Here is a 16,840-nt window from a genome sequence, read left to right on the forward strand (position 1 = left end):
GGATGCTGTTTCAAGTCCCAGCTGCTTTGCTTCCAATCCAGCTCCCTGCTAATGGCCTGGGAGAGCAGCAGAAGATGGCCCAAGTGTTCAGGCCCCTTTCACCTATGTGGGAGACCTGGATGAAGCTCCTAGTTCTGCCCAGCCCCAGCTGTTGTGGGTGTCTGGAGAGTGAACTAGGGGATTTATTTCGTGTGTGTGTGTGTTTCTCAGTAATGCTGACTTTCAAATAAATAAATCTTTGCAAAAAAAAGGTAAGTGAAAGCGTGCAAACCACTGCGTTAGGGGAAGAGGAGGATGCCTTGAAAGCTGTTTGTGGGCCAGCACCGAGGCTCAATAGGCTAATCCTCCACCTAGCGGCCACGGCACACCGGCCTCTAGTCCTAGTTGCCCCTCTTCCAGGCCAGCTCTCTGCTATGGCCCGGGAGTGCAGTGGAGGATGGCCCAAGTGCTTGGGCCCTGCACCTGCATGGGAGACCAGGCGAATCACCTGGCTCCTGGCTTCGGGTCAGCGCGGTGCGCCGCACAGCGGGCCAGCTGCGGCAGCCTTGGAGGGTGAGCCAATGGCAAAGGAAGACCTTTCTCTGTCTCTCTCTTTCTCACTGTCCACTCTGCCTGTTAAAAAAAAAAAAAAAGCTGTTTATTTTTCTGAAAGTAGTGAAAACAATTGCAGATTGAGAATATTTTACTGATTTCTTTCCCATTCCACCATGATATTTAGACAGTAATTATGTTTAATAGTGGAAAATCTTCATTACAGAACCATCTGAGATTGTTCTGTTGGTCATGGTCAAGAATTTAAATGCTTAAATCCTTTAACCTATCAAGTTTATTCCCCCTCATAATTTGATGTGTATCATTTGGATCAAGCTGATCTTTAATTTGATTATGTCCCCTAGAATAGCACTCTTCCAGTTTACCATGAAAATACCCCTTTGGTGAAGGAGCTACCTTTTATTCCTCCTGTCATTTTTAACTGCCTACTGGGATTGGGAAGAAATTAGACTGTATATGTTTTTAAGATTGATTTATTTCAGATAACTGTAACAACCAGGACAAGGCCAGGTTGGAGCCAGGAATGCATCCTGGTCTCCCAGATGGGTTGCATGGGCCAAAATATGTGGGCGTTTTTTGCTTTCCCAGCCACTGGATCAGAGGCAGTGTATGGGACTCGCTGGGACTGGAACTTGCACTCCTGTGTAGAATGGTGTCCCAGGCAGCGGCATGATCTTCTGCACCACAACACTGGCCTCTAGACTGTTTTATTATTTTAATCATTACACGTGTGGAGCCAGCTTTCTCTCCCTCTACCTTGCAAATAAATAAATCTTAAAAAAAAAAAAGTCTAAGCTCTTCACACCCTGTATTCCTAATTTTTTTTTTTTTTTTTTTTTTTTGACAGAGTGGACAGTGAGAGAGAGAGACAGAGAGAAAGGTCTTCCTTTGCCATTGGTTCACCCTCCAATGGCCGCCACGGCTGGTGCGCTGTGGCCGGCACACTGCGCTGATCCGATGGCAGGAGCCAGGTGCTTCTCCTGGTCTCCCATGGGGTGCAGGGCCCAAGCACTTGGGCCATCCTCCACTGCACTCCCGGGCCATAGCAGAGAGCTGGCCTGGAAGAGGGGCAACCATGACAGAATCCGGCGCCCCTCCCTGTATTCCTATTAAGAGCACCCTAAAAAAAGCCCATATAGAAAGTAGATTGGAGACTACATGATATATCCACAGTTAGGTGAAAGAGCTATGAAAAATGTTTCTTCCCTTTTCCAACTACCTGTGTGAGGCTGAATTTTCTTCATATACTTCAAACAATATATTGTATTAGATTGAGAGCAATAATAAATAATTTCTATCCAGCAGTATATTAAAAAGGTTACGAAAAATGTAAAACTGTGTCATTCAGGCATTGTTTTGTGTAGACATTTAAGGAGTTTATTTTTTCTTTTTTAACATTTTATTTCAGAACAGCTTTAATTTATAAAACAAAAGTGGTTAGGGAGGCTGTTGCTGTGGTATAGCAGGTAAAGCTGTCACTTGCAGTGCTGGCATCCCATATAGGTGCCAGTTCGAGTCCTGGCTGCTCTACTTCCAATCCAGCTCTCTACCTATGGCCTGTGAAACCGGTGGAAGATGCCCCAAATGTTTGGGCCTTTGTACCCACGTGGGAGACCCAGAAGAAACTACTAGCTCCTGACTTCAGATTGGCCCAGCTCTGACTGTTGTGGCCATTTGGGAAGTGAACCAGCAGATGGAAGAACCCTCTCTCTGCCTCTCTGTAACGCTCTGCCTTTCAAATAAATAAATACTTAAATTTTTTGAAAAAGAGAAAGTGGTGAGGTAGTAATACAAAGAACTCCCATCTATCCCTCACTGTACATCCACTGTTATTCATATTTTGTGTTAGTATATTTAGGAGTTTTTTTAAAGTGAGTTATATACCTTAATTTTTTCAGTTTTAATTTCTAGTATATATATAATTATAACCCATATATTTTGAATAAATCCCTTTGATTGCCTCGGTTTTTTTTTTTTTTAACACTTGATCTTAGCCAAAAGGCTGAGAAGCGATCTTATTTTTTTCTTTTTAATATTTGGTTATTTATTTGAAAGGCAGAGTTACAGAGAAGCAGAGAGAAGAGATGTCTTCCATCCACTGGTTCACTCCCCAGATGGCTGCTACAGCTGGAGCTGGGCTGATCTGAAGCCAGGAGCTAAGAGCTTTTTTTGGGTCTTCCACTAGGTTCAGGTGTTCGAGCACTTGGGGGCCATCTTCCACTGCTTTCCCAGGAACATTAACAGGGAGTTGGATTGGAATTGGTGCAGCCAGGACTCGAACCAGTGCTTTGGTATGTGCTTATTCTGCCATACCAAAGTGCTAACCCCTGTTTATTTCTTAAGTGAAATGTGTTAGAACACTAATGTGAGACAGCTGTTCTTTTGCAATATCTAAGCAGAATTATAGTGTCAGGCCATTGCAGGTAGCCACTGTATATTTGCTCAAACTATTTTTAGATAAAATTTTTTGAGGGACCAGTGTCATGGCTTTGTGGTTTAAGCCTGTGATGCTGGCAAACCGTGGGTGCCAGCCAATTCAAGTGCTGGCTGCCCCACTTCCAATCCGGTTTCTTGCTAATGTGCCTCGAAAGCAGTGAAAGATGGGCTAGTGCTTGGGCCACTGCCACTCACTTGGGAGACCCAGATACAGTATCAGGTTCCTGGCTTCTGCCTGGCCCTACCTTCCCTATTGTGGCCATCTGGGGAGTGAACCAGCGGATGGCAGATGTGTCTGTCTGCTTGTCTCTCTTTTTTCTCTCTCCCTCTCTCTGTAACTCTGCCTTTAAAATAAATAAATCATTAAAACATCTCTTAAAAATGTGTTTGGAGAGAGATTTCCTTCTGCCTTCAAAAGCAAGGGTTGGGCCAGGTTGGAACAAGGAACCCAGAACTCCGTCTGGGTGTCCCACATGGGTAGCGGGAACCCAAGTGCTTAGACCATACCTGGTGTTTTCCAGGGTGCACATTAGCAGGAATCTGGATCAGAAACAGAGAAACTTGAAGTTGAACGAGACATCCCAATAAAGGATTTGGGTGTCCTGAGCAGTGGCATCACTGCTGTGCTGAATTACCCACTGTACAAAGTTTCTTTGTTTTTCTTAAAGATGTATTCATTTATTTATTTTAAGATTTATTTTATTTATTTTAAAGGCAGAGCTACAGAGAAAGAGAGAGATGTCTTCCATCCACTAGTTCACTCCCCAAATGGCTGCAATGGCCAGAGCTTGGCCATTCCGAAGCCAGGAGCCAGGAGCTTCTTCAGGGTCTCCCACGTGGTTGCAGGGGGCCGAGGACTTGAGCCATCTTCTACTGCTTTCCCAGGCCATAGCAGAGAGCTGGATCAGAAGTGGAGCATCTGATACTCAACTGGCACCCATATGGGGTTCCGGCACTGCAGGCAGTGGCTTTACCCAATACACCACAGCACCGGCCCCCAAAGATGTATTTATTTAAAGGCAGAGCAACAGAAAGTGAGTGATCTTCCATCTTCTGTTTCACTCCTCAAATGTAACAGCTACAGTTAGGCCAGGCTGAGGCCAGAATCCAAGAACTCCCATTTTGGTCTTCCACACAAGTGGTAGCAGCAGGAGTAGTTGGGGGAGAAAAAAGCCCTCTGCCTTCCCAGGCGCATTATCAGGAAGCTGAAGCAGAAGTGCAGTATAGCCGGAACTTGAGCCAGACACTCCCAATAAGGGGTGCAGGTGGCTGAAGCAACAGTTTAACCCACTGTGCTACAACACCCACCCCTCCAGAGTTTTCTAAAAGTGACATATTTTTACTTTATCAATAAATTTAGGAAATAACAACTCCATGCCTTAAGGACGCCCAGTGTCTCCTGTGAGTATTCGGAAACGTCATTTTGTCCCATGGCAATTTAATAACTAGGTCAGAGACTAAAAAGCTACACTCTGCGTTGGTTACCAAACTGGTTCATAACTAGGCTTTTATTGTTGGTCTTGTGTGGCCTTAACTATGAGGATATTCTCTTTGCCATTTGTATACCTTCCACTGTTAATTATTCAGTTGTTTGAGAGTTACCTATGTAGATTGTTTTATGACATTTGTAAGTATCACCTTTGCCCATAGAAAATATTTATGGATATAGCTGATACTTCTGATAATCCTCCCATATCTGTATGTAGAATTTTGTTATTCTGTAACATAGAGGAAAAGTACGAATATTTTCTTTTATTATTAATATTCAGTAACCACAGTAGTATTATTAGCAGCAGCTGTGGCTTTGATACAAATGTTCAAAATATTGTTAGCACTCATTGCTGAACTAGCCACTAGAACTTGTTATTTGGTAAGTGTGTATCACGGTAAAACTTGGGTTTAGAAACATTTTGATAATTTTGGTTCAGTAAAGTTTCCTTTGGAAATCTCTTAGAATTTATTTTGTGTGATAGAACATTATTTTGAGAAAAGACTCAGACTTCCCTAAACAGCAGAAAGTTTCGGGCACCAGAACCATACTTGGAAGAACCATACTTTCAACCAGTTTGCACATTAGAATCTCCTGAAGAGTTATTAGAAAAATACTGATGGCACATTTATTCCTAGAGATTTTTACTTAATTGGTATAAAGTAGAGTTTGAGCATCTTTTAAAATTGTGCTCCCAGATGATGCTATTGCACTGCCAAGGTTGAGAAGCACTAAAAATATGGGGATGGCTTACTTAATAAGGAGGCATCTATCTGTTTTGCTGTGATTCTGTTTGGTCAAATATTCTTCCTACATTTGTTTTTTAAGATTTATTTTATTTATTTGAAAAGGAGAATTAGAGGGAGAGAGAGAGAAACAAAGAGAGAGATATCTTCCTTCTGCTGGTTCACTCCCCAAATGGTTACATTATTATTGGTCAGGATGGGCCAGGCCAGAGCCAGGAGCTTCTTGCAGGTCTGCCTCATGGGTGCAAGAACCTAAGGAATTAGTCTGTTCTCCACTGCTTTCCCAGGCAAGTTAGATTGGAAGTACAGCAGCTGGCACATGAACTGGTGCCCTTGTGGGGTGCAGGGGCTGCAGGCAGTGGCTTAACATGCTATGTATGCCACAACGCTAGTCAAATATTCTGTCTTCTGAGTTTCCCTATTTTTTTTTATAATTTGGTACATATTACCTAATTTGACAGATTAATTTTTAGCAAGTAGGTCTTGAGCTCCAGAAGATACCCTTTGCATCATAAAGCAAAATTATTTGCTTATTTATTTTTAGTTTGAGAGAGCCCTCCCATCTGCTGGTTCACTCTCCAGATGTTCTTAATTGCTGGGGATGAGTCAGGGAAAGCTGAAGAGCAGTGCTGGGAAATCAGTCTGTGTCTGCCATAAGAGTGGCAGCGACCCAGTTATCTCTGCCTTCTGCAGGTGTTTTAACCACTAGGCTAAATGCCCTTTTTTGTCTTTTAGTTGTTGTATCAGTTTTACTTCTCAATTTAGCATTATAGTTGGTATCTCACAAACTAAAACTCTAGTTTACCTTAAAAATTGTGTGTGTGTTTTTGTGTGTGTGTGTGTGTGTGTGTGTGTGTGTGTTTTTCCAGGTACACCCTTTGATAGTAGGCATTGTAGTGTGGTGGATTAGGCTGCTACTTGTAATATCACATCATAACTTGAAAAGATTGTTCATATCATGGTTTCTCTGCTTCTGATTCAGCTTCCTGTTATTGGGCCTGGGAAACAACAGATGATGGCTCAAGTACTGGGTCCCTGCCACTCACCGGGAAGACCAGGGTGGAGTTCCTAGCTCCTGGTTTTGATATGACCCAGCCCCGGCTGTTGAAGCCATTTGGGGAGTGAATTAGCAGATGAAAGATTTTTCTGTATTTCTCTCTTTTTCGCTCTGCCTTCCAAATGAATACCTAAATCTGTTTTTAAATACATTAAAAAGTAAATGCTTTGAGCAAAGTTCTTATTTTGCTATATCCCAGAAGCCCCCCACCCCCTTTTTTAATAAGATTTATTTTATTTTTTTGAAAGAGTTAACAGAGAGGTAGATGCAGTGAAAGAGGTCTTCCATCCACTGGTTCACTTCCCAGATGGCTGTAATGGCCCGAGCTGCGCTGATCCGAAGCCAGGAGCCATTAGCTTCTTCCGGGTCTTCCACATGGGTGCAGGGACCCGAAGACTTGGGCCATCTTCTGCTTTCTCAAGCCATAGCAGAGAGCAGGATCAAAAGAGGAGCAGCTGGGACTAGAACCAGTGCCCATATGGGATGCTGGCACTTCAGGCCACAGCGCCAGTCCCGCCCCAGGAGCCCTTTCAACAATGTTTAGTACATGGTAGACACTGAACAAATAATAAAAATTCAAACATTAGACTGGTATATGGCATAAAATGAGTTTATATGTGTTGTGTGTGTCTCTTTTTATTTTTATTTATTTATTTATTTATTTTGACAGGCAGAGTGGACAGTGAAAGAGAGAGACAGAGAGAAAGGTCTTCTTTTGCCGTTGGTTCACCCTCCAATGGCCGCCGCGGCCAGCGCACTGCGGCCGGCGCACTGCACTGATCCGATGGCAGGAGCCAGGTGCTTCTCCTGGTCTCCCATGGGGTGCAGGGCCCAAGTACTCGGGCCATCCTCCACTGCACTCCCTGGCCACAGCAGAGAGCTGGCCTGGAAGAGGGGCAACCGGGACAGAATCCGGCGCCGCGACTGGGACTAGAACCCGGTGTGCCGGTGCCATAAGGCAGAGGATTAGCCTAGTGAGCCACGGCGCTGGCCATGTGTCTCCTTTTTTTAAAATAATATGGAGATTGTGCCATGTTGCTACTTGTACTGTCTTGTTATTTTTAGTGACTACAAATTCCATAATTTATTTAACATGATTATTACTTCCAGGGGGCTGGCATTTGTCACAGTGGGGTAAGCTGCCAGGTCAGTTGAATTTGGTTTCTCCACTTGTTAATCTAGCTCCCATCTAATGCCTCTGGGAAAGCAGCAGATGATGGCCCCAGTACTTGGGCACTTGCCACCCTCTTAGGAAATCCAGAAGGAGTTATTGGCTCCTGGCTCTGTCTCCCCTTGAAATAAATAAATCTTTAGAAAAGATTTTTCAGTCTTGAGCAATTACATTATGGCACTTTTAGTTTATATTTTTGTGCTCATGTATTAAGTTTTAATCAGGGGGACTGGCGCTGTGGTGTGGTGAGTAAAGCTGCTGCCTGCAGTGCCGGCATCCCATATGGGTGTCAGTTCAAGTCTTGGTTGCTCCTCTTCCTATCCAGCCCTCTGCTTTGGCCTGGGGAAAGCAGTAGAAGATGGGGGACTGCACCCACGTGGGAGACCTGGAAGAAGCTCCTGGCTCCTGGCTTTGGATTGGCCCAACTCTGGCAGTTGTGGCCATTTAGGGAGTGAACCAGTGGATGGAAGACTTCTCTCTCTTTTTGCCTCTGCCTCTCTGTAATTCTGACTTTCAAATAACATAAATCTAACAAAAAAAAGTTTTAATCAGTATTGCTACTTATGTCTGCCAACAATAGAAGGTCTGTTTCTGCATATTCTTGTTAGTGTAGTGTTATAAAACATTTAATCTCTAGCTAATGGTTTACATTAAGTTTGTCTTTTGACTTTGATTTTGGTACATTTCTCATGTACAAATGTAAAGTTAATTATGTGATTTAAAATTAACTTTTTAAAAGGTTTCTGTAACACTTTAACATGTAAAAACATGTTAGTTTTGTGTTCTTGTGTTTTTGTTTTTAACATTTAAATCTTTATCTTAAATTGATTTTGGTAGAAAGGGTAAAATTCAGCATCTTTTTGATTAAGTTTACAGTTATTCCAACAGATGACTATAGTCATTGTAATATTTATTGAGCAGTCCAATATTCTGATGTGTCATTAATTGCTGGCTTTTTATGTCTTCTTAATTCTGATTCCTCCTGGTCCAGTGATTGGTTTCTTACCATTACCAAACTAGCTTTGCTTTTATATGTAGGTGGGGCCAGTAGTCCTCCTTTATAAACCTCTTTTCCAATTTTAGTCCCTTTGACAAGATGTTTATAAAGCTCTTATTAATATACATCATAGTTTGGATTCAAATTGTAGAGATTTATTTATCTGAAAGAAGGATCTTTCATCTACTGGTTCACTCCTCTGCTGGCCACACAGCCAGGTGTGGGCCATGCCAGAGCCAGGAGCCTGGAGCTTCTTCTGGATCTCCCATGTGGGTGGCAGGGACCAAGCGTTTGAGCCATCTTCCGTTGCTTTTCCAGGCCATTTGCAGGGAACTAGATCAGAGGTGAAGCAGCCAGGACTCAAACTGGTGCCTATATTGGATGCCAGCGTTGCAGACAACAGCTTTATCTGCTACGCTACAGGTTTTTGTTTGTCTTTTAAGTTTATATTTATTTACTTGAAGAATGACGGATTTTCCTGTCTGCTGCACTGTGATGAAGCTAGTTAAGCCATGGCCTGCAGCCCCTGCATCCCTTATTGGCACTGGTTTGAAACCTAGCTGCTCCTATTCTGATCCAGTTCTCCCTGCTAATGAGCCTGGGAAAGCAGTGAAGGATGGCTCAGGTCTTTGGGCTCTGCACCAGTGTGGGAAATCTGGAAGAAGCTTGTGGCTCCTGGCTTCAGCCTGGCCCTGCCCTGCCTATTGTGGCTATTTGGGGAGTGAACCAGTGGTTAGAAGATCTCTGTCTCTCCTCCTTTCTCTGTAACTCTGCCTTTCAAATAAAAATAAAAAGAAAGAATCTTCTATCTTGTGCTTTACTCCACAGATGCCCACAATAGCCAGGGATCAGCCAGGCTGAAGCCAGGAGATGGGAACTGTAGCTGGTCTCCCAAATGGGTGACAAGTGTTTTTTTTTTTTTTTTTTAAATAGTTTTTTATTTGAAAGGCAGAATTACAGAAAAGCAGAGGCAGCGAGAGAGATCTTTCATCCATTGGTTCACTTCCTAAATCACCACAACAACCAAAGCTAGGCTGATCCGAAGCCAGGATCCAGGAGCTTCTTCCAGGGTTTTCACATGTGTGTTGGGCCCCAGGGACCTGGAGCATCTTCCAATTCTTTCTTAGATGCATTAGCAGGGAGCCAGATTGCAAGTGGAGTAGCCAGAACTTGAACCAGCACCTTTATGGAATGCTGGTGCTGTAGGCACCACAGCACCAGCCCCCTTAGCAAGTATTTGAGCCATCTTTCGCTGCCTCTCAGGATGTGCAGTACCAGGAATCTAGATAGTGGAGGAGCCAGGACTGGAATCCTCCACTCTGCACTCCAGCAGAGGATTCGGAAGTCCCTCCTAGCAGCTTAAACCACTGTACCACAGCGCTTGCTCCTACAGTAGTCTTTTTTTTCTTTTTTTTTTTTTTAAGATTTTTATTTTATTATTTATTTGAAAGAGTTATAGAGAGGCAGAGGCGGGTTGGGAAGGTGGGTTTCCATCTACTTGTTCACTCATCAAATGGCTGCAACGGCCAGAGCTGGGCCGATCCAAAGCCAGGAGCTTCTTCCAGGTCTCCCACATGGGTGCAGGGGTCCAAGCACTTGGGCCATCTTCTGCTGCCTTCCCAGACCATAGCAGGAGCTGGATAGGAAGAGAAGCAACTGGGACACCAACTGGTGCCCATATGATGCCACAGCACTGTTCCCTGTACAGTAGTCTTTTAAAGCATGTTTTTCTTTCCAAGAATGTGTATACTTGTCATTGGTCCACACTAATTTATTGTAAAGAAAAGAGTTATTTCTCCTAGGTAATTTTTCTCTTTTAAACAGATAACTTGAATAAAGATTAATTCTACATTAAAAGGGAAGGAATAAAAACAAAGAGGAGTAGTGCTTCCTTCTTTGTCCTTGATTGTGATCAGTATGTATTAGCACATTATGAGTTAAAAGAAGTCTGGATAAAAGGCAAAACAGATTGGATACAAATTAATGTTTATCTGATTGACTTGAGCATCACTTTGTTTTTGTGGTACACAGAAGTATTAACAGCAATTTGAGAAGTAATACCTGCATTCATGCTGAGGTGCTAGCTACCATTTTAGATATTTTTAAATGATGAAATTTGTATAATAAACATAAAACCAACTTTTTAAAGAATATGGGAAACATTAAAAGGGAGATCACTTGTACTTCCACTACCTGTTACTCTGACATGACCATTCTAACCATTTAAATGTTTGTTGCAGATTTCTTTTATAGTTTCATTAGGTTGTATACACAATTTGTATAAAACTCTTGTTGATTTCTTTTATAGTTTTTATTATGCTGTAGATACAGTTTGTGAATTATGACTTCAGATTTTTGCATCAAAATAAAATTTTCATGTCATTTCATGCTTTTTTATGTGTATCTTGGGATAAATGTGCTAGCAGCAGCATTTCTCAAAGTTAGTCCGGGGACTCTAGGGGTTTCTAAACTTTTAGAAGGTCTGTGAGTTCACACTGTTTCATAATTAATGGTGGATATTATTTGCCTTTTTTACTTTGTTTTAAAGAAAATTTTTTTGAAAGGCAGAGTTAGACAAATATCTTCCACTTCAGGTTCACATGGCTGCAATGAAGCCAGGAGCTTCCTCCAGGTCTTCGCATGTGAGTGCAGGGACCCAAACACCTGGACCATCCTCTGCTTCTCTCCCAGGCACATTAGCAGGGAGCTGCATCAGAAGTGGAGCAACTGGGATTTGAATCAGCTCCCATATGGGATGCCAGTGTTGCAGACAATGGTTTTATGTTCTACGCCACAATGCCTGCTGCCCTTTTTCACTTTTTTTTTTTTTTTTAAGATTTATTTATTTATTTGAAAGAGTTACACAGAGAAGAGGCAGAGACAGAAAGAGAGGTCTTCTGTCCGATGGTTCACTCCCCAATTGGCCACAATGGCCAGAGCTGTGCTGATCTGAAGCCAGGAGCCAGGAGCTTCTTCCGGGTCTCCCATGAGGGTGCAGGGGCCCAAGGACTTGGGCCGTCTTCCACTGCTTTCGCAGGCCATAGCAGAGAGCTGGATCAGAAGTGGAGCAGCTGGGTCTCAAACCGGCATCCATATGGGATGCCGGTGCTTTAGGCCAGGGCGTTAACCCACTTCATCATGGCACGGCCCCTTACTCAAATGTACAGTGGAATTTTTCAGCATCTGTGTAAGATGTCATCAAGCAGATTGAATGCAAGAGCACTTACGAAAATCTAGCAGTCTTGAAGTCAACTATTAGAGGGAGAAATCTTCCCTCTGGTTCATTCCCCAGTGGCTGCAATGGCCAGAGCTGGGGCAGGCTGAAGCCATGAGCTAGGAGCTTTTTCCAGGTCTTCCACATGAGTGCAGGAGCCCAAGCACTTGACTGTCCTGCTGCTTTCCCAGGTGTATCAGCAGAGTTGGATCATAAATGGAGCAGCCAGAACACAAACCAATTCCCATGAGGGATGCCAGTGTTGGAGGTGGTGGCTTAAACTGCTGTGTTGATGCCCCCTTTCACCAAATTTTTTTGTTATTTCTTTAAAAAGCCATTATTATTTATGTTAACATGTAGAAAGTATTTATTAAAGAGTGTAAAAGGTTTGGGGCCAGCGCTGTGCAATAGTAGGCTAAATGTCTACCTGTGACACTGACATCCCATATGGGCATTAGTTCATATCCCACTTGCTCCTCTTCTGAACCAGCTCTCTGCTATGGCCTGGTAAAGCAGTAGAAGATGGCCCAAGTGCTTGAGCCCCTGCACCCGCATGGGAGACCCTGAAGGAGTTCTTGGCTTCTGGCTTCTGATTGGCCCAGCTGTGGCCATTTGGGAGAGTGAACCAGAGAATTGAAGACCTCTTTGTCTCTCCCTTTCTGTAATTGCTTCTCAAATAAATCTTAAGAAGAGTGTAAGGACTTCTGAGACCAGATGTTTGAGAACTGCTGATAAATAGTACATAGTGTGAAAATTTTATTTGGATTAAAAGTATGTGGCCATTTGATTTTGTTTTTATGCTAGTATCTTGCTGACAAAGTGTAGAATACATATATTATTTGTGTTATGACATTGCATCCAGGGACTGATATTTCTGTTCTTGAATTAAAATAGGCATTAGATTTTTTTTTTTAAATAGTAACTTCATTTTGTTATTTTTTTTTTCTCCAGGCAGCTGAGTATGTCCCAGAGAAGGTGAAGAAAGCTGAAAAGAAATTAGAAGAGAATCCATATGACCTTGATGCTTGGAGCATTCTCATTCGAGAGGCACAGGTTTAGTGATATAGGATTACATTTCCTTCTCTATGGGTCCAATCACACTACTTGGTTCAACAGTAAATACTATTTTCATAATCCTAACTTTGTAAATGCTGATTATTGGTTTTCAATTTTAGAATCAACCTATAGACAAAGCACGGAAGACTTATGAACGCCTTGTTGCCCAGTTCCCCAGTTCTGGCAGATTCTGGAAACTGTACATTGAAGCAGAGGTTAATATTTTATTTTATTTTTTCTTATATAGCATCTGATGGGGATTACAGCATACACTGTAGTAATAGAAAGCAAATTAGGAACATAGCACAAGTAAGACAAGGAGGATTTAAATGTCTCTTGCCTTTATTTTTGTAAAATAGGTATGAAGGAGTAATTAAAATGCATTTTTGAAATTTGGGTCTTTTGCAAGCTGATGATTGTTGCATTTTGGAGTTGCAACAACATTAAAACAGTTTCAATGGTATTGGAGTGCTTTAGCCTTTTATTTACTTGTCATGTGTCAATTTATTGCCTCCTGTGTCATTTATTTAGAACTAATTTTTTTTTGTTGTTCCTACTTACAAACTAATATGAATGGGATTATGTGAAAATACAGAAATGTTAACTTAGTCTCAGGGTATTTGGAATGTTTGCTGAAATGAAATTTTTTTAAGAGAATTTAATATTTTAATTTTGTGAAAATGTATGGTTTGTCAGTGTAAAGCACTTCAGTATTTAAAGAAAAGATTTTGTAAGGTAAGGTTTACATTATAAAGGAATAATGTGACTCAAACTTACTTAGCAACAGGTTACCCTGTGATAGGTTTTTTTTTTCTTAATATCTGTTGAAATTTGAAGTCAGGCATGCTTATTTTAAAGAGTAAGAACCCCACTCTTGATTATGATTAGAAGAAAGATATTTTTCTAGACTGCAGTTCTCAGGCAAAATAATAATAAATCTTTAATACGTCAATAATAGTATGCACCAAGTGATCATTTTTAGATTATAAATTTATGGGATGGAATGGGTGAGAGAGAAATAATATTCACTTTAAACTGAAAACATCAGCTTTTTGTTATGTATTTATAATACACAGTATATTCCTTTTTAATTTAAATTAATAATATAAATTCTCAACATTATTAAGTACACTGCAGCCTCAACTTAACATTTCTGCATAAAGCTAAAATTTCATATTGTGGGTCTTTTTTGGACCTATTCAAAGGGCTGTAGTCACCAGCAGTACTAAAAAGCCTTCAGCATAACATAGTGTCACCTATATGATATCGCCTTAGAGCCAACAACAGATTTACATAGAGGCTACAGTGTACTCAGTATACTTGTATTATAGTTTAAATTGTTTTATTTTGTGTACTTACAGCAGGACAATAGCAGGAACATTTTGTGTGTGTTGTTTTTGTGTGTGTGGCTGTGCATATGGTCTGTGTGTTTGTGTGTTTGTGTGAGAGAGATTGTACCTTCTGTGGAGTCTGGTAGTTTAGCCCATGACTGTATCCTTGAGGTTTCATTGCCTATCCTGGAATCATGTCTGTGCTTCATATATTTAAGTCACCAGAGTAGACTGGCACGACATTCAACAGGTGAGGCCTGTCTGAAGTATGCTGAAGTCAGTGCTGCTTCCTATTACTCAGTAAAGCAAGGAACCTGGATCACCTGCACCTGATCTGCGTTCTAGTTTCACTTTATAAACATACTAGCTTAAGTTCAAATTCATCAGAAGTGAACATGATACATGGTCGTTTTGGTATAATGAAGTAGTAGTTTCTAAGTTTTTAAAATTTCTATTTCTCCAGAATTTCTCCATGTATTTTATTGTGTTAAACTGAAATTGTCAAGTACTCTAATCTGTAATTATAAACACAATGAGTTGATTTCTTCCATTTCTTAGCTGTAAGATACAGACTGTTCTCAAAAAGAATTTGAAGAAAGAACATATTATTCTAAGGGACTGAAAGCTGTATAAATAACAGACACATTTCTTATAGTATTGTGGACTTGCTAGCAGTTACCTAATTTATTTAATTGGTAATGTTTGCATGTGTTTCTCTCTCTCTCTCTCTCTCTCTCTCACATACACACACATACACACAAACACACAGAAATATCAATGTATGTTCAAAAGACATGCAAATATATGTTTATATAAAACATCTTTGAGAATGATAAGGAATACAATGTGTACATAAAAATTTCATACTTCTGCTTGAGGACTTCAGATATTAAATTGAATGCTGCTTTCAGAAACATCCCTGATCTGTGTTTTTCTCTTTCTTGATTTGCTCTTTATTTTCACATTTTATACTTTCGTAGAATATGAGACGTTAAAGCTTTCTTTGATCATATCACTCAGTGTGGCCTTTAATATTTCTGGAGAAGACACATAACCTACTTAATACATTTTAAGAAACGGAAGTGATAATAAGAATGTCTTTTCATTGAAAGTAATACTAACAGTGTTTCCTTAACATCCTGTATGCACTCTCAAAATAAAGTTTTGTTAATTCATTTGGTGTTAACTCAGTACTTGATGGTGGGAAAATTGAAATCTTTCAATTTTTTTTAATATTCAACTAAAACAGTTTGTATAAGTTAATTTTTTTCCTAATAGAAAACACATACATTGTAAATAACAAAAGGCAATTTACTTCCCCGAGACATTTCTGGTAATTCCTGCTTTAGTACAAAGTAACAAGAATAAAGTGGTTTTTAGAATTTTTTTTTAACTTTGGCCTGAACCATTCATTTAAAATGAGAGCATATTATAAATATGAAGACACTTCAGAAAATTTGTGGAAAAGTGTAACTAAATAATTGGTTTTCATGTAAAAAAATGTTGATCCATGCAGTTTTTAAAATCATGCATATTTTCCATGAACTTTTTGAAGATTCTGCATAACTTTGAAAAAGAAGTTAATGGTACATCAGTCTTTCTCATGCCAAAGAGAGTACCTGTCTACCTATGTGACGTTTTGGATTTTAATGGCATCCTTAATTTGCTTTTTTGTTTTGTTACACTATAGAAATTGTTGAAAGTAAAATTCTCTTGATAACTAATGAACAGGCTTTTAGAACCAATTTCTATATATTTAGAAAATAAGTACATAATTTCTAAATTTAGGTCAAATTACTTGGGTATATTGTAGGAGATCACGTTTTGTCTCAAGTCCCTGAAATGTATTGCTTTACTCTTGGATTCTAAAACCACTGTTTCACATAATTTAATATCATCATAAGAGTAAACTTCTTGAAAGTGATATAATTTTCAAGTACAGAGCTTAAATATGATACAAAGCTATGGTGTAAACTGTGGTATGAAGCTACTTTTGCTGCTTCTTGGTCTTAAGGAAACAGTAATCTTCCACTCTTTAATTCTTTGTAGATTCCTACAATGCAAATAAGTATATTTTTGAAGTTAAGACTTCAACAACTTAAGACTTAAGGGGATTACCCCACCAGTGCCTCAGTGCTTTTTTTTTTTAATGCTTTTTATAGTGATCACATGGTCACTATCACAAAATTGAGAAAACCTATACAACTTTTTCATCTTTTAAATCTCCCTCTTCTGTGGTTTCTGTAGCTTTTCATGTAATTAATCAGTGTAACATCACCAGCTACATTATATTCTGTTAGATGTTACTTATATTGAGTTAATCCACATTCATAGGAAATTTTCCACTGAAGGATGTTCTTTATTGGTAGCTGAAAGAAACGAAGAAAGTAATACTGCTGGTAATAGCAACAATGTATCTTGCTGTTTGTGAAAGTTGTAATCCTTTAATAAAAGTATATAGTGGATTGATTGCTTTTATTTAAAAATTCTTTTTCATATACTTGATTTATCTTTTCCTTGTAAGTACTAGGTTGTGAAATTTACATTTCAATTTTTAAAAATGATCTATCTTCTTGGGAAAAAGAAGTTAAAAAAATAAATTTTCTTCTTGGGAAATGGAAGTGAAATTCCATGATGGAACATGAGTGACTTAAATTGAAATAAACTTATTCACTGTTGATACTGTTTTAATGCCTTTATCTAGCAGTTAAACTTACTGTATTACTATGTTGTGTGTATATTGAACAATGTGATTTTACAATGCAGATAAAATTATTACATAATATATTTT

The 16,840-nt window shown here is 39.9% G+C and overlaps 1 protein-coding gene across 2 annotated transcripts in view; it reads left to right on the forward strand.

Annotated features, from left to right (window-relative positions):
- Positions 1–16,840, forward strand: part of CSTF3 (cleavage stimulation factor subunit 3) — an 89,905-nt gene that overhangs the window by 15,258 nt on the left and 57,807 nt on the right. For both annotated transcript variants that reach the window (XR_016230384.1, XM_089327694.1), the window contains exons 2-3: positions 12,614–12,715; positions 12,838–12,933. Coding sequence is in view for 1 of the 2 variants with exons in the window: in XM_089327694.1 (XP_089183820.1) it covers positions 12,614–12,715; positions 12,838–12,933 (198 nt within the window). In the remaining variant the exon portion in view is untranslated. The remainder of the gene's footprint in view (positions 1–12,613; positions 12,716–12,837; positions 12,934–16,840) is intronic.

This window comes from Oryctolagus cuniculus, chromosome 1, assembly GCF_051225735.1.
Source record: "Oryctolagus cuniculus isolate XC-2025 breed Fujian yellow rabbit chromosome 1, ASM5122573v1, whole genome shotgun sequence".
NCBI classification, from domain to species: domain Eukaryota; kingdom Metazoa; phylum Chordata; class Mammalia; order Lagomorpha; family Leporidae; genus Oryctolagus; species Oryctolagus cuniculus.